Source organism: Medicago sativa, chromosome 2 (assembly GCF_051527215.1).
Source record: "Medicago sativa cultivar Bolivia chromosome 2, Bolivia_mono, whole genome shotgun sequence".
Lineage (NCBI taxonomy): Eukaryota > Viridiplantae > Streptophyta > Magnoliopsida > Fabales > Fabaceae > Medicago > Medicago sativa.
Window position 1 is genome coordinate 79,797,386 of NC_140750.1, and position 25,593 is coordinate 79,822,978.

Below are 25,593 nucleotides of genomic sequence, written 5' to 3' on the forward strand. Positions count from 1 at the left end.
ACTCCTCCTATAAACTCCAACATCTTTTAGTAACATTTTTTCTAGTAGTTTTATAGTAACATTTTTTTATACAATATTTGGTATTATCTTCTACTCATATTATACATTTATCATGCTCTTTTTTACAAATATGAGCATCGGGTGTGTTCATCTGGTTACCTGAAAAAGGTGATATCAACTAGAAAAAATCTTGAGCTAATTTTGGAAGATCTTACATGCCTTTACAATAACAAAACATCTTCCCTTTTTTCCTATATGCTAGGAAAAGTGCACCTAATGTCTTTACAATAACAAATCATTTTCCCTTAAGTTGGTGTTAAGGAGATATTTATGTCATTTTACTTTATTTCATCTATAACAGTTGAGTGACAACGTTGTGGAAATTCATAAACGCTCATAACAGTTGGGTGACTTATGGCTAAAGATTTACAACACTAGATAACCGCAGTTAAATATTATAACACAAAGGGCTATGATATTATCAGAATTTAAATGGCAAATTCACCTACAACAATAGATGTGTCCAACCCAAATGCCCCGCTAGCTTCAGGTTGCAGCAATGATATCACACTTTTTTAATAATAATCATTGCTATAATTCATCACGATATTTCCCCACTACTACCGGTACCTCCTGATGCAATTTGAGCAGATACCTAGAAGCTAATGATGCATGAAGTGCAGCGCCGTAAGGAAGTGCATCTTCGTTGACTTTGAAATAGGGTGAGTGTCCCGACGGAAGATGTTCAACTGAGACATCTTCCATTCCGAGGAGGAATATGTATCCAGGAATAGCCTCTTAATAGAATGCAAAGTCTTCTGATCCCATCATTGGTTGCATGCCTTTAACTTTATCAGCGCCGAGCAAACTCCCGGCGACACTTTGAAAATAGTCATGCAAGCCACCATTGTTTACTGTTGGAGGAAAGAAAGACTTCTCTTCTTCAAGGAAGCTGACTGTTGCATGGCATCTCTGCACAGCAGCTTGTCCAGTGATAATCTACATCAATGAAACAACCTTAGCGCCTAAATAGAATCGCAGTGATAACTATAAGAAGAGCACGCCTTGGTTGGATAAATATCTTAATTAAGTGTTTATAGCAAAAACGCTTATGCATAAACTATTTTTATAACAAAAAATAAAATAAAGTCAAAATTGTATAAGCTATAAACGGTTTTCGTAAGCTATTTTGAAGAGCTTATAGACATTTCATAAGTTATTTCCATCCCAAACAGTTTCACAATTGCTTATGTCAAGATATGAGCTCATATAAATCAATTCAACCAGACTCTAAGAGACAAAAGTAAGATAAGATTTAGAAAATAAGAAAAGAGGTCTCATAGAATTTGACCCCATTTCCCTGGCCAAAGTTTATGCGTCTATTTGCATTCCAAAAGAATTTAGTTCCCGAAATTTCTGTAATCAATGCAAGTTTTTAAGTCACATAAAAACATAAAAACAAAAAGGCTTCGCAAAGGGCCCAACAAATTATGTTGATGGAAATCCCGTCATAATTGCGGTCAATCCCTAACCGACTAATTGTGGCAGTTGGGTTGTCTTCATTGCATTCTCCAGCACCTTCATTAGTGTTGGGTGTGAAGGGTTGGATTTAGTCCCACATTGTCTAGAGATATGACCTAAGTAGTGTTCAAAAGTTGTGCACCTTCCTTACAAACTGGTTTCGTAGGGTTGAGTTAAACCCAACCCAAATTCCAAAATTTGGTCATGCAAAGTGAACGTGTCTCTCTTCCCTGATACTATCAAGTGAAATCATATTTATTTTTCGATCTAAATCCGTAACATCTACTTAATGTATGTTGTTTAACAATTTGTATAGAAACAAATAAGAATAAAACACACTACTAACGAAGATAAAAAAAAATAATATTGAGCTCATTATTTCTATTTAAAGCACAAAATAAATCTATTCTTCTTCATAACAGACCTGCTCAATGCGGTGTCTCAGTTGCGTGAAGCTTTCATTTGAAAAAGCTCGGAAAGTGCCACCAATTGTGACAGAGTCTGGAATAACATTGAATGCACCACCTCCTTGAATCATTGCTACAGTCAAAACCTATGAGGATACTATTTATGTTAGGAAACTATAGAGGCCTCAGGTTTTCATCATATTCAAATAATTTTGCAGTGCCAGTACGGTTTTCAACATTTTTTTTCCCTCAAACAGCCATTATATTCAGCAAGACAGTGTACCTCTAAGCAGAAGTCCCAAAAGAACAAAGCTTTTAATGCTTCAAACAATGATGAGTTGCTAACAAGCACACGTTCTTGAGTTAATTAAAGTGACAAAAAGGTGTATATGAAACTTCTAAAACTAAAAGTAGATAACAAAAAAGAGTAACTGAAAGTAGGGGAATTCAAGAATCTGAGTGGTTGCTTTGGAAATGACAGATTCAAAGAACATTGCAAACTAAGTTCTAATGGGTGGTTGGAAAGGGAAGTAATAAATGAAATAAGATGTTTACCTGAGAGTCGAGGGGATCAATCTCGCGAGAAACAATTTGTTGTAAGCTAACAATCACGTTGGAAGTTGCCAATATGGGGTCTATAGAATGTTGAGGAATGGCTGCATGACCTCCCCTGCCGCTTATTACTGCTTTAAAGAAGCCATTTCCTGCAAATATAGGACCAGACCTAGAAGCCACTTCACCTAAAGGTAAGTTATTTAGGACATGCAATCCAAATATGGCAGAGACATTTTCTAAGACTCCAGCATCTAAAATTTTCTTAGCCCCACCACCTCCTTCTTCTGCTGGTTGAAAAACAAGAACAACAGTTCCCTATACCAAAAATAAGGAATGATATCACGGATCCATCAAAGGACAAAAACAGAAGGCCAAGATAATTCAGAAAAGGAAAAAATAATAATAGGCAGGAGTCATTTTGAGATTGTAGATAATACAATGGCCAAGTTTTTTTTTCATTTCCTTTTCAATCTTCTTGATCATGCTTTTGTTAGAATTACAACAATAATTGATGAATTGACTTATGTTTATAAGACATAGTTTTTTTTTAAAAGGTATAAGGCCTTGTTTGGATCGATAAACAGCTTAATTAAACATTTATATGCTTATCATGTAAGTGCTTCTATATAAGATATTTCTATATATGATAAAAATTAAAGCCAAACTTTTTTCATATAAGCTATAATCTGTTTACATAAGCTATCCTGGGGAGCTTATAGAAATAAGTTGAAAACAGCTTGCGGACATGTCATAAGTTGTTTCCATAAGCACTCCCAATCTTACAAGTGTTTATTTATTACCAACAGATAAGCTCAGATAAGTCAATCTAAGCAGGCCCAAAGTTGGCATAATGAGCCTCAAAATTTGGCATCAGTTTGCTAGTATACAGACATCAGAAACAGAATTCATGTTTGACTTTGGCATAATTTGAAATGAAAACACAGAAACATCTTAAACGCCAAAAGTGCATAACCGTCCGACCGGAATGTTTTAAATTGTGGTCTATAAATGTTATTGTAACTGAGATGTTAAAAGGTTTCAAAAATTGCCGCAACTATAGCAACCCAACTGCACATCAGCCAGATTCATTCTACGATTTTCCACTATACCAATTCACCAAAGATCGTAATGTTTGTAGATCTGCAATTTATCTGCATGATTGGTTTCAATACAACACACCATTTGTACTTTATTTGTTCTTAATTTATCTACACAAGTAACTGAAAATAAAAAAAGTGAAGTAAAAAAAAACAAGATAAGATTTTTGTAATTGAAAATATAAACTAAAAATGCAGATAGAAACTGTTTTCCTCAAACCAAAGGCAACCTCTATCAAAGGTCATGGATGTTATTATTACCTCTTCACATTCCATATTTATTTCAAAAGCAGAACATTAACAAACAACAACAACCAAGCCCTATCCCACTAGCTGGAGTCGGCTACATAGATGAAATTACACCATAATGTTCTATCATAAACCATATTTCGATCCAAATCTCTAAATCTTTCTTGATAGTTTCTCTTATAGTTTTTCTAGGTCTTCCTCTGTCTCTAGTGATATGACTATCCTCCATTTGATCTACCTTCCTTACTACAAAATCTACATGTCTTCTCTCTACATGCCCAAATCACCTAAGCCTGCTTTCCAGCATCTTTTCTACTATAGATGTTACCCCAACTCTTGTCATTTCTAATCATATCCCGTCTAGTCTTACCACACATCCAAGACAACATCCTATCATGTCAAGTACATTAACAAAGCATACAGAAAATATATCATGTATTAAGAAGAATGAACATTAATAAATGTAAATAAATGAAAAAGTGAAAAAACCATACTTGTAACTGCTTTTCATGCTCCTTAAGGATCTTAGCAGCACCAAGAAGCATAGCAACATGAGCATCATGACCACATGCATGCATTTTTCCAGGTACTTTACTCTTATGCTCCCACTCCACCATTTCCTAAGATCAAAAACAACAAAAAATCATCAATGAAATATATATGAAACACTATCCTCATCCTTGTAGAAATACAACACAACCCAAAAAAAAATTGCCAAAAAAAAAAAGTATTGAACTTGGAGTTAAAAAAAATAAAAAATCATTTTTCAGTTTGTTTTTCCTTTTCATCAAACCCAGATAAAATCCATGATCATAATTGAAAACCAAAACCTTAAAGAAGAAAAAAATGTAGACCTGAATAAGAAGAGCATCCATGTCAGCTCTGAGAGCTACAAAAGGAGGAAGACCAGTTCCTATGTAACCAATAACACCTGTAACTGCAACTGGATGTTTATATTGAACACCTAATTCATCCAATTTTGTTCTTATAAGCTTACTGGTTTCAAATTCCTCATAACCAAGTTCAGGATTCTCATGAATCTTCCTCCTTATATCAACCATCCAATCAAAAACTTGAGGCTCTTTGGCTAAATCAAGAAACTTTGGGATTGATAAGTGGTCATTTGAAGTGGAAGAGGAATCTGAGAAGATTGATGTTGCAGATAAAAAGAAAATGAAAATGATGATGATGAAGTTGACCCATTTGAAGAAACCCATGGATGGATGCTTTGAAGGTATTGAACAATGGAAAAGAAAGAACAGAAACGCTCGGAACTCCCTTAGTCATATTAGCCGTCCCACTTTAAGAAAATTATTATTGAAATATTTATAGATTATTATTGAAATGAAATAAAGAAAAAATAATAAATGTTGTTGTATTGGTGTCTTAAAAAGAATAAATGATTTGAGATAAGGAAAATTCAAAAAGAGGATACTAGATGTGGGACAGATGAAGTATTATTGACACTTATGATAAAAAAAACATGTTTCGATGTTCGACATATGTGTTTGATATTGTCGCACACATCCATAATTACATTGAATCCTGACTTTTTCTTTTTAATTTTATGTGTTGTGTCTGTATCATATTTGATGTCCATGACGGGAGTTAAGACCCTCTTCAATTATGGTTCTCTCCATTTATTTCATTTGAAGAGATACAAACAAATTTGAAAAAAGTAAAATAATTAATAATTATGGAACTCATTTTGTAATAAGACTACATCTATTTATTCTTTGTCATCTTTAGAATAAAATTGATTGTCTTTAGAATCAATTTTAACTTGAAACTTTGATTCAACATCGCATTTCTGCATTGAATAGTCATGTAAGTGTGTGTTTAATCAAATCTCTAATTTAGAGCTTTGATACTTTGGTGGTGACACTTATTGTAACGCAAGAAAGACCGAGAAAACGCGTAGTCAATCATATCAACAAACGAACCCTTAAGTTAGTTCTAAGGAAATACTCAATTGTCATTGTATTATATGTCATCTTTAACATATGAATGACATTGTTATTGGAATTGATAAATATTCATAACAAAGCTAAAGATCTAACACAGAGCTATGGAATTATCATAATTCAAATTATATCTGTGACACAAATCCAACGTCCCAACCAACAAACTTGTGGTTGCACCACTGGTATGGCTTTTTTTAATCTTTTCTATAATTCGTCATGATATTTTCCATCTACCGCTGGTACCTCCTGATTTAACTTGGCAAGATACCTAGTCGCTAATGAGACGTGAAGTGCAGCGCCATAAGGAAGTACATCTTCGTTGACTTTGAAATAGGGTGAGTGCCATGACCTAAGACGTTCAACAGTGACATCTTCCATTCCGACGATGAAGACGTATCCAGGCATAGCCTCTTGATAGAATGCAAAGTCTTCTGATCCCATCAATAGATGATGGCCTTTAACTTTATCAACGCCGAGCAAACTCCCAGCAACACTTTGAAAATAGTCGTGCAAGCCATCATTGTTTATAGTTGGAGGGCAGGACGGTATCTTGTCATCAAGGAAGCTCACTGTTGCGTTGCATCTATGCACAGCGGCTTGTCCAATGATAACCTACAAGACCGAAAGAGACTTAGCGTGTAACAGGATCTCAATGATAACTAAAACAGGATAAATATAATTTGTATCCTAACAATTCGAAAATCAACAAATAAGAATAAGACACGTTATTCATGACGTGGAAAATATAGAGATCACTGTGAATTCGTTCTTCTTCGTAAAAAACCTGCTCAATACGGCGTCTTAGTTGCGTGAAGCTTTCTCTCAAAAATGCTCGGAAGGTGCCACCAATTGTGACGGAGTCTGGAATAACATTGAATGCACCACCTCCTTGAATCTTTCCTACAGTCACAACCTTTGAGGATATTATTTTAGGAAGACATTCAGACCTCAGATTTCAAAAATCATTGTAAATAAATAATGTTACACTATGATTTCCAACATTTTTTTCCTCAAACAGCCAAAATATTTCGCAAGATGGTGTGTCTCCAACATGAGTATTGTATGATTCGTGGTTATCTTCTATCATTGATAAGTTAGAACAGATCAACGTAGAAGTTCCAAATGAATACAAAGCTTTTTAATGTTGCAAACAATGATGAGTTGCAAGTTTTTACCTGGGTGTCAAGGGGATCAGCCTCGCGAGAAACGATATGTTGTAAGCTAACAATCACATTCGAAGCCGCCAAAATGGGGTCAATAGCATGTTGAGGATTGGCTGCATGGCCTCCCTTGCCGCTTATTACAGCTTTAAAGAGGCCACCTCCTGCAAGCATAGGACCTGACCTAGATGCCACTTCACCTAAAGGTATGTTAGGTCCGACATGCAATCCAAATATAGCAGAGACATTTTCTAAGGCTCCAGCATCTAAAATTTTCTTGGCCCCACCACCTCCTTCTTCTGCTGGTTGAAAAACAAGAACAACCGTTCCCTTTACCAAAAAATAAGGAATGATATCACATATCCATAAAAGGATGGAAAGAAAAGTATAATGCGCAGGAGTCATCTTGGTATAGTAGTTTCTGCAATTTTAAGCTTTAATTTTAAGGATGAAAAGAAAAGTATAATATGCAGTGTTAAGGTTTAAAAAATTTCCGCAACTATAGCATCCCAATTGCACGTAAGCCGGATTCATTCGCAATTTTTTACAATCACAATTCACAAGGATCACAATGTTTGTAGTTTCTGCAATTCAATGGCATGCTTGGTTTGAAGACAACACCACACCTTTTCAACTTTATTATCTCTTTTTATTTTCTCCACACAAGTAATTGAAAATAATAAAATAAAGCAAAAACAATACACTTTAAAGTTTTAACGCACAATTTAAAAACCATACCTGTAACTGTTTTTCATGTTCCTTGAGGATCTTAGCAGCACCAAGAAGCATAGCAACATGAGCATCATGACCACATGCATGCATCTTTCCAGGCACTTTACTCTTATGCTCCCACTCCACCAATTCCTAAGGTTAACCAAAAAAAAAATCATCAATGAAATATAGATGAAGAGTATCCTAATATAAAATCCATGATAATATATGGTTGAAAACCAAAACACTCAGAAAAAAATGTAGACCTACCTGCATGAGAAGAGCATCCATGTCAGCTCTAAGAGCGACAAAAGGAGGAAGGCCAGTTCCTATGTAACCAATAACACCTGTCACTGCAACTGGATGTTTATATGGGACACCTAATTCATCCAATTTTGTTCTTATAAGCTTACTGGTTTCAAATTCCTCATAACCAAGTTCAGGATTCTCATGAATCTTCCTCCTTATATCAACCATCCAATCAAAAACTTGAGGTTCCTTGGCTAATTCCAGGAAGTTGGGGATTGCATTTGAATTGGAGGAAGAATCTGAGAAGATTGGTGTAGCAGATAAAAAGGAAATGAAAATGATGATGAACAACTTGACACATTTGAAGAAATCCATGAGTGCTTTCAAAGTGTTGGAGAAATGAAAAAGAAGCTAAACTAAATGAAACAACAAATACTCACAACTCGCTAGATGCTATACATGTAGTGGGACAGTACTAGGTAGTAGCAGTACTGTTGGAATATTTTTTGGTAAATTTATAGTATATTTTTTAGCAATAATAGTAATTTAGAACAAAAATAAATGCATGCTTGAATTGACTTCTTTTTTTGGAGGATGTTTGAATTGACTTTTGAGAGAGTCAAAGGTAATTATGCGCATTGAATTATTAGAGACAACCATGTGGTCAATAGATATTTATCATATTCAACTTACTTTAAATAATGAGTGACATAACATTCATCTTATCACATGTATTATGTTCTTCTTTTTGACAACTATTCAGTATTAATCTTATTATATTTTATAACATAATGAGTGACTTATAGCTGAAGATTCGCCACACAAAGATCATTGCATTTAAAGATTCAAACACAAAGGGCTAAGGAATTATAATTTATTACTATAATTTAAATGATAATTCATCTACAACAGATGTGTCCAACCCCACAACCTCGTGGCATCAATTATATTGCTTTTTCTAATTAATATTTGCTTATAATTCATCATGAATTTTCCTCTCTACTACTGGTACCTACTGATGAAGCTTGACAAGATACCTAGAAGCCAACGAGGCGTGAAGTGCAGCACCATAAGGAAGTGCATCTTCGTTGACTTTGAAATAGGGTGAGTGTCCCGACGGAAGACGTTCAACTGAAACATCCTCCATTCCAAGGAGGAAGATGTATCCAGGCAAAGCTGCTTGATAGAAGGCGAAGTCTTCTGATCCCACCATTGGCTGCTGGTCTTTAACTTTATCAACACCAAGTAACCTCCCAGCGACACTTTGAAAATAGTCATGCAAGCCACCATTGTTTATAGTTGGAGGGATGAAAGGCGTCTCTTCTTCAAGGAAACTGACTGTTGCATTGCATCTATGCACATCAGCTTGTCCAGTGATAACCTGCATAACCGAAATTTCCTTAGAGCCTAGCAGGATCTCAATGATAACTAAAAAGATAGATATAATATGTATCCTGACAAATTATTATTAGTTTGTGTTACAAATCTTAATTTTATGTTCTTACCTATATATATTCCTTTCATTTTATTTTTTCATTTGGTTATTAAGATATAATGAAATCCATGACGTTTTGTTTTGTTGTGAAGGAAATCAGCCTTCACATTGGTTGGTTCTCATGATGGGCATTCTGCCCACAAGGTGTTTCTAGAGTTGTCTTACTCATCAAGCTATGAACTAAGCTTAGTTTTGTGGTTATAACCCATGATAGCATATAAACTAAGCTTAATTAACAATTGAAATGCAAAGACACATCACCGCGCATAAAATTCACATTATGCTAATATATCAAATTCAACCATAATCGATTACTGTAGGATTAATGCATACCATCGGGTATGATAAAACATTCTATTGCTCAAAGTCAAAGTATACTAGTGGAAGATCATAACTACTGCTCAATAGAGTACTAGAATGCTTGGCTTGAACAACTAACTTGATGCGTAAACAATTCATCTCCAAGCCTTCCTTAAAACGTAATGTGTTTTAGTGTTTAGAATTAAGTATCACTATCATGTTTTTATCAAAACAAGAAAAAATCCTAATTTTAATTTGATGTTGTTGGCTAATTGGCTTAGTCAACAAGAGTGTTAGTCAACATTTTTCTGTTAATAACAGTGAGCAGTTTGTTAGTTGGTTGACAAGGCTTTAAGAAGTGCCTTCAATTCATTATTCCAGAAACCATTGTTTATCTTGTATTCATTGTGAGGATAATCAGTAACTAAGTTGAGAGAGATTGTACTCACCAAAGAGATATTGATCATCGATAATTGTGGCTGTCGTGGAAGTAGATTAGAGTATATTGCTCTAATTCAAACGATATTAAGTGAAAAATACACTTATAAGTGAAAAATACCAACTTGGTTTGTAAGAATTATAAATGTGGTTAAAAATAGTTATATTTACAGGACTCTATAGTTTTAAGTTGTATGCTACTTATATTTACAGCACATAATAGATCACATGAATATAATAAATAACATACAAAAATTCTTTCACCCGTGCAACACGCGTATCTCATTCTACCTCGCTAGAGAGCTCTCACCACTGATTCTATCAAAGGAGACAGAATATAATGCACTAGGTAAACTCTCAAGAGTGTATTTGGAGTCAGACGGATAAGTGATCTTGTTTTCCAAACACTGTTTCAGTTCCATAACTACATGCCTCATGCGTGGTTGGTCTATTGATGGAAGATTGTGCTACACAAGCCATTGCGGTATCCAAAGCTTTAGTTGCATAGTTAATATCAAAGTCTCCCTGCAATCTGGGATCAACAATATCTTTTACCTCCCTTTCCAGCAGCATGTCACCAACCAATTGAACAATATGGATTTTGTTTTCGGTTTTGGTTATGGCTGGTTGTCCTGTAATTATCTCAAGCAAAACTACTCCAAAGCTGAAAACATCACTTTTTTCTCTCAACCTGCTTAATCTATTGTACCTGAAAAATACAAATTTGCAACTTAATCTATATATAAACCAAAAGTGAAAAGTAAAAACAAAAATGTTGTTTCAAAGGTAACTCCCTTTAGTGGGCTTTGGTTCTTCCCATTTGGGTTTGAGTTAAAATAGTACTACTTATATCCATTCTTAGAAGTTACATTTAACAATTTCACATGTATTAAGAAAATAAAATATTGTATTAATTTATCCATTTTGTGTAATGATTTTTTTTTCAAATGAAACTTATATTAAGGATATCTTACTCCGTGTCGAGGTATCCAGGTGTGCCAGCAATAACTGTGGAGAGATGAGTTTCACCTTCATTAGGAAAGATCTTGGACAAATCCAAAATCAGCTAATTTACCTTGCAATTTTTCATTTAGTAAGATGTTTTTAGACTTAACATCTCTATGAACAATTGGTGGATTGCAACCATGATGCAAATACTCCAATCCTAAATTTGAAAGTTCAAATTAAGTTAAGTTAGTTGCCCAAAGTATTTCTCTTTATGAGATATATTTTGATTGATGAAAATCATGAAATTATGGCAAAAAGGATTCATACTCACCTTCTGCAGTATCCACTGCAATTTGAAGTCTTTGATTCCAATTCAATATATTTTAGTTTTTATCTGCATTCATAAAACAATCTTAACCAAGAAATTCATAACCAGGAAAACAGACATATCTATCTTGTCATTTGGTTTAGAATAACAAAGAAGTATTGTTTTCCTATTCATACTATTAGGACAAATCTTTGACTTAATTTACCTGGTTTTTTTTTTTTTGGACATCCTTTGACTATTTAGAAGTTTTATGCAGATGAGAGATATTCACAAAAATTAGGAATTACTTGAATAAATATAACATAACTGTAACTAGAATTATAACATGTTAGTGAGAAATAAAATTAATGGACTGACATCTGATCATAAACAATACCTGATAAATGGTTGGCTAAGTCTCCATTAGCCATATACTCATAGATAGAGCCATATTGGTGCCATCATCACAGTAACCTATAAGACCGGTCAAGCATTTATGAAGAAGAACTATAGCAAAAAGTTTGGCCTATGAATCACTAAGGAAAACCATATTTAGTTAACATAAAATTCCTTTACTACACACACACACACACGCGCGCGCGCATAGGCATGATAAAATTTGCATGTGAATTAATCATATAACCTCTGCTTGAAATTGCAGATATCCTTGAGCTGATGAGGAAGATAGCATTTTGACAGCTACCTCAGTATTATGATCAATCCAACCATAGTAGACTGTTCCAGATGCTCCTTTCCCTACAACCTTCTCAAAATTTCTGGTAATTCTTAATACTTCTTCATAGGTGAATTCTTGTTTTTTTGACTCGAGTTCCTGCTTTATTCTTGAATTAGCACCCAGCATGATCACCTTATTGGAAACTGGGAAGAAGCAAACCAGATTTTATTCGAACAGCGAATATCAGTCAACCAATCATAAATCGTCACGTTCATTAGAAATTGTCACACTTAAGATAATATATATCTAGTTGAAAGTGTAAAAGATTTTTAAATTAACATTACATACCAATTAAATCCTTTATTTTTATACCTGTTGTTTGGCTCCCACCAAGGTCAATAGAATAGAAATCAAAACGTACCTCGGTCTCTTGTTGTAAATGTAAACATAATTATGTTTTATACTAACATAATAAGTGACTTATAGCTAAAGATTCGCCACACAAATATTACTGTATTTAACGATTCTAACACAAAGGGCTAAGGAATTATAATTTATTACAATAATTTAAATGATAATTCATCTACAACAGATGTGTCCAACCCACAACCTCGTGGCATCAATTATATGGCTTTTTCTAAATATTTTCTTATAATTCATCATGAATTTTCCCCTCTACTACTGGTACCTCCTGATGAAGCTTGACAAGATACCTAGAAGCCAACGAGGCGTGAAGTGCAGCACCATAAGGAAGTGCATGTTCGTTGACTTTGAAATAGGGTGAGTGTCCCGACGGAAGACGTTCAACTGAGACATCCTCCATTCCAAGGAGGAAGATGTATCCAGGCAACGCTGCTTGATAGAAGGCGAAGTCTTCTGATCCCACCATTGGCTGCTGGTCTTTAACTTTATCAACACCAAGTAACCTCCCAGCAACACTTTGAAAATAGTCATGCAAGCCACCATTGTTTATAGTTGGAGGGATGAAAGGCGTCTCTTCTTCAAGGAAACTGACTGTTGCATTGCATCTATGCACAGCAGCTTGTCCAGTGACAACCTGCATAACCGAAATTTCCTTTGAGCCTTGCAGGATTTCAGTGATAACTAAAACAAGATAGATATAATTTATATACTGACAATTTATATATATCAACAAATAAGAATAAGACACACTATTTATGATGTGGAAAAAATAGAGCTCATTAAGAACTTATTCTTCGTAACAGACCTGCTCAATACGGTGTCTCAGATGCGTGAAGCTCTCTCTCGTAAAAGCTCGGAAGGTGCCACCAATTGTGACGGAGTCTGGAATAACATTGAATGCACCACCTCCTTGAAACTTTCCTACAGTCACAACCTGTGAGGATATTATTTATGTTAGGAAGGCATTTAGGCCTCAGGTTTTCATCATATTCAAAAATCATTGTAAACAAATAATGTGGCGGAATGGTCCCCTACCATGTTTTCCTCAAACAGCCACAATACTCTTTGGCAATGACAGAATCAAACAATGGTGCAAACAATCATGAGTTGTAAGCCTTTACCTGGGAGTCTATAGGATCAACCTCGCGAGAAACGATTTGTTGTAAGCTAACAACTACATTGGAAGCCGCCAAAATGGGGTCGATAGCATGGTGAGGAATGGCTCCATGACCCCCCATGCCGCCTATTACTGCTTCAAAGAAACCGCATCCTGCACCCATAGGACCAGACCTCGATGCCACTTCACCTAAAGGTAAGTTAGGTGCGACATGCAATCCAAATATGGCAGAGACATTTTCTAAGGCTCCAGCATCTAAAATTTTCTTAGCCCCGGCACCTCCTTCTTCTGCTGGTTGAAAAACAAGAACAACCGTTCCCTATACAAAATAAGGAATGATATCACGGATCCATAAAATGATGAAAAACAGTAGAACAAGATAACTTGGAAAGAAAGAAAAATATGATATGCAGAATAACTTTAACATACAAAATTGGCATGAGCACTCAAAATTTGGCATTAGTTTGCAAATATACAAATGTAAAAAACAGAATTCATGTTTGATTTTGGCATGATTGAATTGAAAACACAGAAATATCTTAAACAGTATAAGTGCATAACCTTCAGAGAGGAGTATTGTGCTTTAAAGGATAAGATTCCATAGAGTTGGGGTACACAGTTAACACATTGTTGACTGTTGGATCAAGATCGGATTGTCCAAATTTCAAGCTCGGTAATTTGGATTTTAAAAAAAGAACAAAATTCGCATATTTTGTGAACTATTTGATCTGAATCTAACGGTCATCAAGGCACGGACTAACGCTCACCAATTCACTATGGCAACCCATTTCCACATCAGCCTCAGACATTCAGAATTTTCTAGAACACAATTCACAAGGTTCATAATGTTTGTAGTTTCAGCAATTTAATGATGTTTGGTTTGAATACATAACACTACTTTTTTTCAATTGAAAATAAAGTAAAACAAAGTAAAAAACAAGATAACATTTTTGCAATTGAAAATAAAAACTGAAAATGCATATAGAAAACTTTTTTCTCAAACCAAAAAAAGATATTGTAGTGACTTCATCATATTTCAAATTTATTTCAAAAGCAGTACATTAAAGAAAGCATAAAAATAATAGCAGAGCATGAAGAAATCTCATATATTGAAGAGAATGCACCTAAAAAAAATAAAAATAAAATAAAATAAAAAGAAGTGAAAAACCATACTTGTAACTCTTTTTCATGCTGCTTGAGGATCTTTGCAGCACCAAGAAGCATAGCAACATGAGCATCATGACCACATGCATGCATCTTTTCAGGTACTTTACTTTTATGCTCCCATTCCAACAATTCCTGATGTTAAAAAAATAAATAAAATATAGATTAAACATTATCCTCATAGAAATAGAAATACAACACAAACAAAAAAATTGCAACAAAAAAGAAAAAACTTAATTGCAATTTTGGTCTCACCATTTTGTGGATTTAGTCCTTCTATTTTAAAATATGCCAGTTTTGGTCTCTTCGTCTTATTTTTCAACTAAAAAATTGGTGACGTGATATATTTAAATTATGTGGTATATGATCTGATGATTGAGAAATATGAACGTCGATAAAATTGTTAGAAAATTCTCTTGAAAACTTCATTTAAAACATGTGATATAGAAAACCAAGATGAAATCCACAACTGAAAACTAAAACACTCAGGAAAAAAAATGTAGACCTGCATGAGAAGAGCATCCATGTCAGCTCTAAGAGCGACAAAAGGAGGAAGACCAGTTCCTATGTAACCAATTACACCTGTAACTGCAACTGGATGTTTATATGGGACACCTAATTCATCCAATTTTGCTCTTATAAGCTTACTAGTTTTAATTTCTTGATAACTCAGTTCAGGATTCTCATGAATTTTTCTCCTTATCCACACCATCCAATCAAAAACTTGAGGCTCTTTAGCTAAATCTAGAAAGTTTGGGATTGCTGAGTGATTATTTGAAGTGGTGGAGAAGGAATTTGAGAAGATTGGTGTTGCAGATAAAAAGAAAATGAAAATGATGATGAACATGTTGAAACATTTGAAGAAATCCATGACTGCATGCATTCAAATTCAAGTGTTGAGGTGAGAAATGGAAAAGAAAGAAGACAAGTTAAATAAAAGGAACAAACAACAAATGTTCACAACTCACTACTAGATGTTACTATATATGCAGTGGACAGTAGCAGGTGGTGGTAGGATTGGTGAAATATTATATACACAGAAAACGATAGAAATTTTAATTTTTTAGAAGTTTCAATTTTTTTTTTTACCAGTAGACTAATGGTTAAAATTCCCATAGTAAGGTGAATAAGTGGGTTAATAATATAATGGGTTAATGAAGTTTTTGGTCCCTATAAATATCTGCAATTTTGTTTTTAATACCTATAAAAACAAATCACACTTTTTAGTCCCTACAAAAATTTTCGTTAGTGTTTTTAGTCTCTCTTAAATTAAAATTTGTTTAATTATGCTTAAACTTCTAAATTTTTGAAAGATTTTTTACAGACATGTTCATAACATCGTAAGATACTCTTTTATAAAATCTTTTAGTTTTTTACCATGTAATGAATTAAATATGAATTTTTCTAAAAGCAAAATTTTCAAGATTATATTAATGAAAATTTAGACCTAATAATAAAATTTTGAGTTACTTTTTTGCGGAGGAATTTTGTATAATGTTCTAAATAAGTATGCAAAAAAAATATGTTAAAAATTTAAAAGTTTAAGCACAATTAAGATAATTTTAATTTTACAAGGACTAAAAGTATGTGTTGGTCCCTGTTAAATTAAAATTTGTTTAATTATACTTAAAATTTTATATTTTTAAATGATTTTTAACAGACATGTTAATAACAATCTCTTTTATAAAAAATTAGAATTTTTTAACATGTAATGAATTAAATATAATTTTTTTAAACGCCAAAAATTCAAAATAAAACTTACGAAAATTTGGACCTAAAAATAAAATTGTGAGCTAACTTATTGCGGCGGAACGTTTTCTAATGTTATAAACAAGTATGTAAAAAATCATTAAATTTTTTTAAATTTTAAGCATAATTAAACAAATTTTAATTTAACAGGGACTAAAACTACGTGCTAAAAAATTTTATAGGGACCAAAATATGTCAAATTTTTTTATGAGGACTAAAAACAAAATTCGGTATATTTATAGGGACAAAAAACTTAATTAACCCTGATATAATTAATGTGTATGTATTTTTTTTAAAGGATTAATGTGCATGTTACTTTGTCTATAAATATATTAAATATTAAATGTTTCTAAAAAATGTTAAATGTTTTTCTAACAAAGCAAATGATTTGTAAATAAAGACAGAGGCCACTAGGGAGTACCGTCCATTGATTTCACATACAACGGAGTAGTATTAAAATAAAATAAAAATAAAAAAAATAAAAAAAACTAGATAACGTGCTACATTCTTTAGGGAAAATGTTAACGAGTGTTTTTGATGTACTCTTTAACATTTTAAATGGTATGTTTTTTATGAAAATTATAATAGTTGACTTTTTGAAAAAATAATTGTTAAATTTTGAATTCTTAAAGAGTATTTTGGGACACTCGTTAAAAAAACTCTTTGTTTATTAGGGGATCAGGATTGTATGTTCTATAATTATCATTTAATTAATATTTTCGATAAATAATCTCACAACAAGGTAAAAGAAAATTTGTTATCATGATATTTGTACGATTTTTTTTTTAATTCAAACATCCTCATTAGGAGAATGTGGGACACAAAAGTTAATTCTTCAATTTCAACAATCGAATTTTTCCATACATATTAATCATGAATCTAATCTCCAACCACTTGTAAAGATTCATTGTTGCTCCCATAATACGATTGCTCACGCACACTTTAGTTTTCTTGTTTTTGAATTCAAGCTTAATTTTATAAATAAATATTTCATTAACAATATTAGTATAAATCAAGTAATCGGTCAGTTTTATTTCAAATCAAAATTGAATAATAAATGTATGAACTCTAATTTTGAGAGCGGTAAATGTAGACATACCAACTTAATATTAAATGTTTACATAAACACTTTTTAACCGAGTTTGATGAAAGAAGAATCGATATGTATATAATTTTTGACTTAAATGATTAATTTATAACAAAAATAACTTAAAAAATTAACTTATTACAAACATCTAACTTAAAGCATTTGAAATGGTCTATAATCTATTTACCTCAAACATAATTTTCACAATCAAATTTATTTCTATAGAGCCGTACAATCAAAAAAATTGAGTGACCGTACAATCAAAATTATTGTTTCATTCATATGTGGTGTATATACAAACATACTATAAATTGATTTTACCATAAAGACACACTAAAATAAAATTTGCAATTTTTGACATGATAAACATGTGCATTTGAAAGTGCAGCTGGTTGTGTTATGTCAAATCAGAATGTCCTAATCACAACCCATCACCAGCATGTGAGTATTTCCTTTTCTCCACGTTTGACTTATCAAATAGAATACACTGAAAAAATATTGGTCGGTTAAGGAAAAAAGTATTGGTCGGTTGTTTTTCACTATTGTGTTAGGAAATAATTTAAATTGAGCAATTTGGTTTTTATCAAAAAATAACTTATTCCCTACTTTAATTTCAATTGGTTTTTATCGAAAAATAACTTATTCCCTATTTTAATTTGGATTGGTTGGAAAGCCTTTTTTGCACAAAGTACTGTTTTTAGGATTTTTCTTTATAATATTATATACTATTTATTGAAGTTTTTTATACCGTCACTTTCTTAATTAACAAATTGATGATCATTTTGTCCATGTGAATTTAATTTAATTGGTATGAAATCTGAAGGACTAAATCTAGTAACGGTGAGAAACTTAGAGGACCAAAATAAATCAATTTTTAGTTAGAGGACCAATCCGATACCAATTAAATAGTTAGAGGACCAAAAAGGTAATTAAACCTTTTTTTTTTACCACTTTCACTGATTCTTTTACCATGATCTCCATAATATTTTTGGAAAATTGCTGTTCACACATTAGAGAAGGCTGGGACACACATGTAAAATACGCTTTTGCCCCCTCGGCAGTTAACTGCCGAGGAATTCCTCGGTAGTTAACTGCCGAGGATTATGTTTCGTCAGATGAAACAGGAAACCTGCTCCCCCTACACACTATTTTCATCAACTTCCATACCATTTCATCCATTCCTCCCCAAATTCAATAATTTTTTTCTATCAAATCTTTCCCCCAAATGATTATTTACATGTGTGTCCCAGCCTTCTCTAATGTGTGAACAAAATTAAATGGAATGTAATAACGAATAAATCAAATGCGTAAACATTAATAAGCTATAAATAAGTATTACACTAGTTTCAAGTAAATAAAAGTCATATTATCATATATATCAATATCAATTACATAATGTTACTTATATATTGGCCACAAAAAATTAGCATTACAATTTTGACCCCAAAATATACGTCGGTGTAATTTCTACCAAAAAAAAGGACTAACACCGACAAAAAAATCCCTTGTTAATTGCCAAGTGATTGGAGAAGATCAAGTGACATAAAATCTTCCTCATCTTCCGCAATAACTTCAAATTGTTGCTTTGGTTTTTCGGGAGTGTCCAACAAAATAGGCGCCGCTTTGTTTGATTCCTTTTGTGGTTTTGGCGGTTTGTTTCCACTTTCAATAGCCATGAGCTTTCGGAACAACTCATGTTGATCCAAATACTCATCTTCCCAAGTCACCGCATCTTGTTTCTTGTGATTGTGCCACTCCGTAGATGATGGAGGTAGTGGACAACCATTCCTCAAGTAAATAAGCACAAAGTGATTAGGAATTACCCCAAGGCACATGATGGGAGTTTTTTTCTTACCCGGCGGTGGTGGCCCTCTTAGTGGAAAAAAAGATTCCGAGTTACCAAGTTCAAGATTTGTCAACACAACCACACACCTTTTGTAATAATTGGCAACAATGTGCCCCATGTCCGGAAAAGTCAACCACTTATCAACAAGATGTGCACAACTTTTTGTATTTGCGGGAGGATGTAAGCCATTTAAAATGTAGTTATAACGATCCTCATTCGCAAATACTTCAACATAATCATCTCTATGATCTTTTAATTCTTGAATAAGATGTGTACGAATCATGAGATGATTTTGTTCGGTTAAGCCCATGAACTCGGCTATAGCCCGGAATCCACAATGTCCATCGCCAATAACATCCACCACTTTTTCAATAAATGGAAGCATGAAGCGTGACATATAATCAATAGGCCTCATAACCGGGATAGCCTTAGGCTTTGGATACCGAGAAGGTGGTGGAAGTGGGGAAATTGGTGCTTTACCAAGACGAGCACCTTTTTTCCTTTTATATGATGATGTTGTTGGTGATGGTGACGGTTGACTATCCGGATTTTGGGAATCAACAACCTCCCAAGAAGAAGGGATCCGGCTAGTGGATGTAATTCTTCCTTTAGACCTCGCAATGTCCACTTTTTTCTTGGCTCCCTTGGTTGTTGCTTTTTGTGGTGGTGGAGACATCATGGTGGTTTCAGGAAATGCCAATTGCCGCAAAGCCTCCTTGACTTCAAGCTTTATTTGGAAAGGGAGTTTCTTGAGACGTTCTACAATACCCTTCAACTCATCATCCACCGAAAAACCAAGTTCATTACTTTCTTCTCCCATGCGTAACCTTTGCCAATGGTGGTGTATCTCATCCAATAAAATTGGCTTTTCTTCAAGGAGTTTAGTTGCAATTTCGCATGCACATGGTAAGCCGTAAGATGTCCTTTGAACACAACCACAAATTTCCTTGTTCATGCACAACGTTTCCCTACAACGTGACTCTTCCATAGCAATGTTGTCCAAAGCATATCTAGACACATGACCACCTAAGCTGGAGTACAAAGTGACATCTTTGAATCTATGTTCCAACACGGTAACGCTCTGACCAAAGGCTGTTTGTATCGCAGTGTGTTGAAGCAACAACATGTTATGTATTTTCTCCCAACAAGTACCCAAATCACCCACACTATTGTCCAAATATTTCTTCACCAAAGCATGAGCCGATTCTACCCTATTGGTGGATCTACAACCAAGATGCAACACACGGTCTGTCCATACCCTCACTATTTTCTCCTTCACTTCATTCAAGGTGGTCATGGCATAGGCTAGGAAAGGTGGGAAATCACTACAAGCATCTTGGAACTCCACTAATGCATTTGCATATAACTCTTGAGTGGACGATTCAACCATATCTTTCCATGCCCTCATGATCTTCTTGACAACATCGCGATTACTCACCTCTTTCCCATCCTTTTTTCCCATAGGATATTTACAATCTAAGACGCACCTTTGTTTAACATTTGCTTGCACATGAAAGTAACAATTCATACCATAACTTTCCGGGAAAACAATTCCAACCGCTTTCATCAAAGACCCATCTCTGTCGGTAACAATCACCTTAGGCATATTCATCTTTGAAGTAAGAAGTTTACGCAACATTTTTAAAACCCAAACAAAGTTTTCCTCTTTCTCATGCATCAAGAATCCAAACCCAACCGAATATGTCAAATCGGTCGAAGTTACCCCAACTACCTCAAACATTGGCATCTTATACAAGTTGGTTTTGTAGGTGGAGTCCATAACCAAAACCGTTGGAAAATTGTTAAACAACTTAACGGATGTTGGATGAGCCCAAAAGATATCTTCGATTGTATTACTTTCACCATGTGTTCTTGAGTAATAAGTATAGTTGTACTCCTCCAACTTCGAGATTAGATATTGCAACGGCTTCTTGTCACCTCTATTTGCCTTCCATATTTTTTGACGTTCATTGTACACTTGCTTCACATTTGTCATGCAATGTGGTCTTTTGTTCTTCAAGTGTATCAAAATATTTCTTGGAAGCATCTTGCTCTTGGTCAAGTCATGTACAATCTTCTTGTCATCCTCCTTTAATCTACCGGCAAGAATGTGTCCTTCTAAAGCCGGCTCCATCGCATGGTTGTGAACTCCATTAAGAATGTTCAATCCCCATTCCTTTGTTTGCGTACTTTGATATCCACTAATCATGAACAAGCACCCGCATTTTCTTGAGCCCGTTGTCGCATGCTTTGGTTTTTTTTAGGCACTTTGTGAGCTCCACTCCTTTCACACACTAGGCGCAATATTGGATGGATCAAGCTTGATCTTTGTGTAACAATTGTAAATCCCGCCTTATTTGCTTGACAACGTACCCACCCAAGCAATTCTTCTCTATCTTGAAACTTAATGTCGTCAGAAAAAAACCTAGCCGTGTCCACTTCGTGGGCTTGAAGTGGGACGACACCGGGGCTAACATATTTAGAAGCTTGTTCAATGTTTGGTTTGACTTCAACCTTAGGCGGCTTGACATCTCCGGAAATTTGGACAAAATTACGTTTTGTCTCTTCCGAAACATCTTCCGCGTTCTCGGTCATTACTATAATTAAACAACACATAAATATGAATTAACAACTAACTAATGCATAAACATCAATGCCATAATGAACTAAAACAAAAAAACAAAGAAAAATTTTTTTTGAAAAAATGGCAGTAGCTGCCATTTTTTCGCACCAAATTTTTTCCCTAAGTGTTCCTCGGTAGTTAACTACCGAGGTTTTCCTCGGTAGTTAGGTACCGAGGTTTTCCTCGGCAGTACACTACCGAGATTCCCCATGCCAGAGTTCTACGTAACTGACGTAGATACCCATACAATAACCAAAAAATAAATTGATTAAAATGCTCAATACCTGTTTTTTTACGTCTAGAGTGTGTTGATAGCTCCTATTCTTGATGCTTGAATCATTTGGGGGAAAGATTTGATGGAAAAAAATTATTGAATTTGGGGAGGAATGGATGAAATGGTATGGAAGTTGATGAAAATAGTGTGTAGGAGGAGCAGGTTTCCTGTTTCATCTGACGAAACATAATCCTCGGCAGTTAACTATCGAGGAATTCCTCGGCAGTTAACTGCAGCCGCATTTTGAATTCCTCGGCAGTTAACTGCCGAGGGGGCAAAAGCGTATTTTACATGTGTGTCCCAGCCTTCTCTAATGTGTGAACAGCAATTTTCATATTTTTGTGACCTCACTGTAATTTCCTTGGAGAACTACATCTGTCATGAACTAAAGTAACTCCGTTGGATCAAAAAATCATTTGTAAATTTTACGTTGATTAAATATACCTCAATCTAGCATACACCAAATTATTGGCGTTAGAAGGAGGGAAATCTCCACACATCCATCACTCAACTATTTTTCTGATGCTCGAAACTTGTGACACAAAGCCTTAAATGTATTCTCTTAACCATTGCACCATGGAAATGTTTTGTGAATTAATTACTTCTAATAAACACATTTTAAAATAAAATGAAAATATCATCGCCTAGCATCACATATATTTGTATAAACATTTTTTACTTGATTGCAACTGTATTTTTTTTTTTTTTGGCTTGTACTTATAGATCAGAAGTGAATTTTTTTTTAATATTTATTATTATTATTTTTTAGATAAGCCAAGAGTCCAACGACATAAAAAAGGAATAGAAGACGGTCCAACAAAGTTGAAGTGTCTTGCGTATTCCAGTTTATGTTAGGTGCTCATATATATATATATATATATATATATATATATATATATATATATATATATATATATATATATATATATATATATATAGGGGTTTGCTACAATAGACCCACTCATTTTTATGAAGGTCTATTTTAGCATGATGCACCTTTTTGTTTAGGACTAAAAACCCCATTTTTGTTTTTTTGGAAAAGACAAAATTAAAGGACATAATTGTAATTGATGATTTAAATGATTTTTATTTGAATATTTTCTACTTTTTTTGAGCTTCTGCTTGGGTCCCACTCTCTCTCAATTCACGTTTTCTTCTTTACTGTGTTTCTTGTTCATCTTTTCAAATTCTTCAATATCACAGAACCAAACTAATTTCATTGGAAGGAAGAAAATAGAAATTCAATCCAATCGAATATAATAACAAATCAGAGATGAGAATTGAAATTTACATGATGGGAATGCTTCTTTTTCTCCTTTTTCACTTCCTCCAACAAAATTGATTATGTAAAAGTTGTTCATAGATATGTAAGAAGATTTATGATTGTGGTGGTTCAATTGATAACGAAATCAATCAATGTTTACTGTTCAATAACTTCAGACTGCGTCTCTGGTTCTGTACATCGTTGGGTGAGTTTTAGGTTGCTTTTCCAGCGGCTTCCTCTTCATTGGCGGCTGGGTTTGGAATGTATTATGGTGTTATGGTTTCTAGGTGTTCAATTTTCGATTCTTTCTTTCTTTCTTGTCTGCAACTAATTTCTGTTTTCCAATATGTTCAAGAACTCATCCTTTCACTCAAATAAAAAAAGAAGAAAAAAAAACCATTCTATTGATTGAAATAAAAAGAAAGTTCATAAGAAAATAAAAAAAAATAAACAAGCAGCAAAGATGATAAAATTGTTGGGTGAAGATCTAGAACATGGTCGTTGATTTATGGAGAGACCTCAAGCTTTCGTCAAGTTCCCGACAAATTATCAGGAAGAAGAATAAAGGAGAAGAAGAGCTAGAATTAAAAACAACATTGAGAAATAATCATTAAACCATTTGAATTACATGGTTACCCTTCAGATTTTTGTGTTTTAAAGGATACAAAGTGGGTGTTTATGTCCAAACAAAAAGGTGCATCATGCTAAAATAGACCTTCATAAAAATGAGTGGGTCTATTGTAGCAAACCCCATATATATATATATATATATATATATATATATATATATATATATATATATATATATATATATATATATATATAGGACATATCAAGTGAGAGGAGTAACTTAAATGAGAGATGAGAGGATATACTATCATCTGTTGGATCAAAATGTACGGTCAAGATCAATTTCAGTAAAAAAAGGATTGACACATGTGATCTCTACTGATTATCTTCTACTTTTGTTCTGTCTCTCTTCTCTTCCAAATCCAATTACAAAGTTTAATTCTGTAATCCACCTCAAATCTAATTCATAATTTTAACAGACACAAATTGAATTATTCAGATCTTCAATTTTAAGGGATTGTTCAATATCCATGTCGATTGATATTTTTAATTCCTTCCAAATTCCAAAATCAAATCTTTAAGTTTAATTTAAGGCACAGATTTATTTCCTTCCTTATGTTCAGGTGTGCATCTATGAGTATGATCATCTAATTTAATTTAATTAATTAATTTCAAGAAAAACACAGTCAGGAGGAACAAAGATAAAAAAGAAAGAATAAAAAAAGCTCAGATTCAAAAAAGTGAATTTTGGACGGTTTGCAGGATAAGAAGAAGCAGAAATTGATGAGCCGTGTGAGAGAGAGATCGATAGCCTTGCCTAGAAAATCAAGTGATGATGGAGAAGCTTTTTGTTTGTTTTTTAACGAAGAAGAGGAAAAGTCAGAGAAGTGGAGGGGATGAATGTTAGGTTGTGGTCATCAAAACCTAATTATCACATTAAAGATTAATCTAAAGGTCCTAATTTAACCCTCTCATCTCTCACAATAAAACTCCTCTCACTTGATACACCCTATATATATATATATAGAGGACATATCAAGTGAGAGGAGTAACTTAAATGAGAGATGAGAGGATATACTATCATCTGTTGGATCAAAATGTACGGTCAAGATCAATTTCAGTAAAAAAAGGATTGGCACATGTGATCTCTACTGATTATCTTCTACTTTTGTTCTGTCTCTCTTCTCTTCCAAATCCAATTACAAAGTTTAATTCTGTAATCCACCTCAAATCTAATTCATAATTTTAACAGACACAAATTGAATTATTCAGATCTTCAATTTTAAGGGATTGTTCAATATCCATGTCGATTGAGATTTTTAATTCCTTCCAAATTCCAAAATCAAATCTTTAAGTTTAATTTAAGGCACAGATTTATTTCCTTCCTTATGTTCAGGTG

General features: G+C 33.7%; 3 protein-coding genes across 4 annotated transcripts; all 3 read right to left on the bottom strand.

The window, feature by feature from the left end:
- Positions 1-327: 327 nt before the first annotated feature.
- On the bottom strand, positions 328-5,128 carry LOC146951226 (IAA-amino acid hydrolase ILR1-like 4). Its single transcript, XM_085747201.1, has 5 exons — positions 4,684-5,128; positions 4,324-4,449; positions 2,484-2,798; positions 1,946-2,074; positions 328-999 (listed from the first exon to the last, which is right to left on the bottom strand). Exons 1-5 carry the CDS (start codon positions 5,044-5,046, stop codon positions 799-801), a joined length of 1,134 nt encoding a protein of 377 aa, XP_085603327.1. The 5' UTR covers positions 5,047-5,128; the 3' UTR covers positions 328-798.
- Positions 5,129-5,733: 605 nt separating this feature from the next.
- Positions 5,734-8,398, bottom strand: LOC146951227 (IAA-amino acid hydrolase ILR1-like 4). Its single transcript, XM_085747204.1, has 5 exons — positions 7,935-8,398; positions 7,692-7,817; positions 6,969-7,283; positions 6,578-6,706; positions 5,734-6,405 (listed from the first exon to the last, which is right to left on the bottom strand). The coding sequence occupies exons 1-5, from the start codon at positions 8,286-8,288 to the stop codon at positions 5,998-6,000; spliced, it is 1,332 nt and encodes a 443-aa protein (XP_085603330.1). The 5' UTR covers positions 8,289-8,398; the 3' UTR covers positions 5,734-5,997.
- A 494-nt stretch (positions 8,399-8,892) lies between these two features.
- On the bottom strand, positions 8,893-15,739 carry LOC146951228 (IAA-amino acid hydrolase ILR1-like 4). Of its 2 annotated transcripts, none has more exons than XM_085747203.1 (5): positions 15,287-15,739; positions 14,791-14,916; positions 13,622-13,936; positions 13,306-13,434; positions 8,893-9,294 (listed from the first exon to the last, which is right to left on the bottom strand). In XM_085747203.1, exons 1-5 carry the CDS (start codon positions 15,662-15,664, stop codon positions 8,926-8,928), a joined length of 1,317 nt encoding a protein of 438 aa, XP_085603329.1. In that variant the 5' UTR covers positions 15,665-15,739; the 3' UTR covers positions 8,893-8,925. The 2 variants fall into 2 exon arrangements, with proteins under 2 accessions (XP_085603329.1, XP_085603328.1); XM_085747202.1 differs by lacking the exon at positions 8,893-9,294 and adding an exon at positions 12,571-13,134.
- Positions 15,740-25,593: the final 9,854 nt, after the last annotated feature.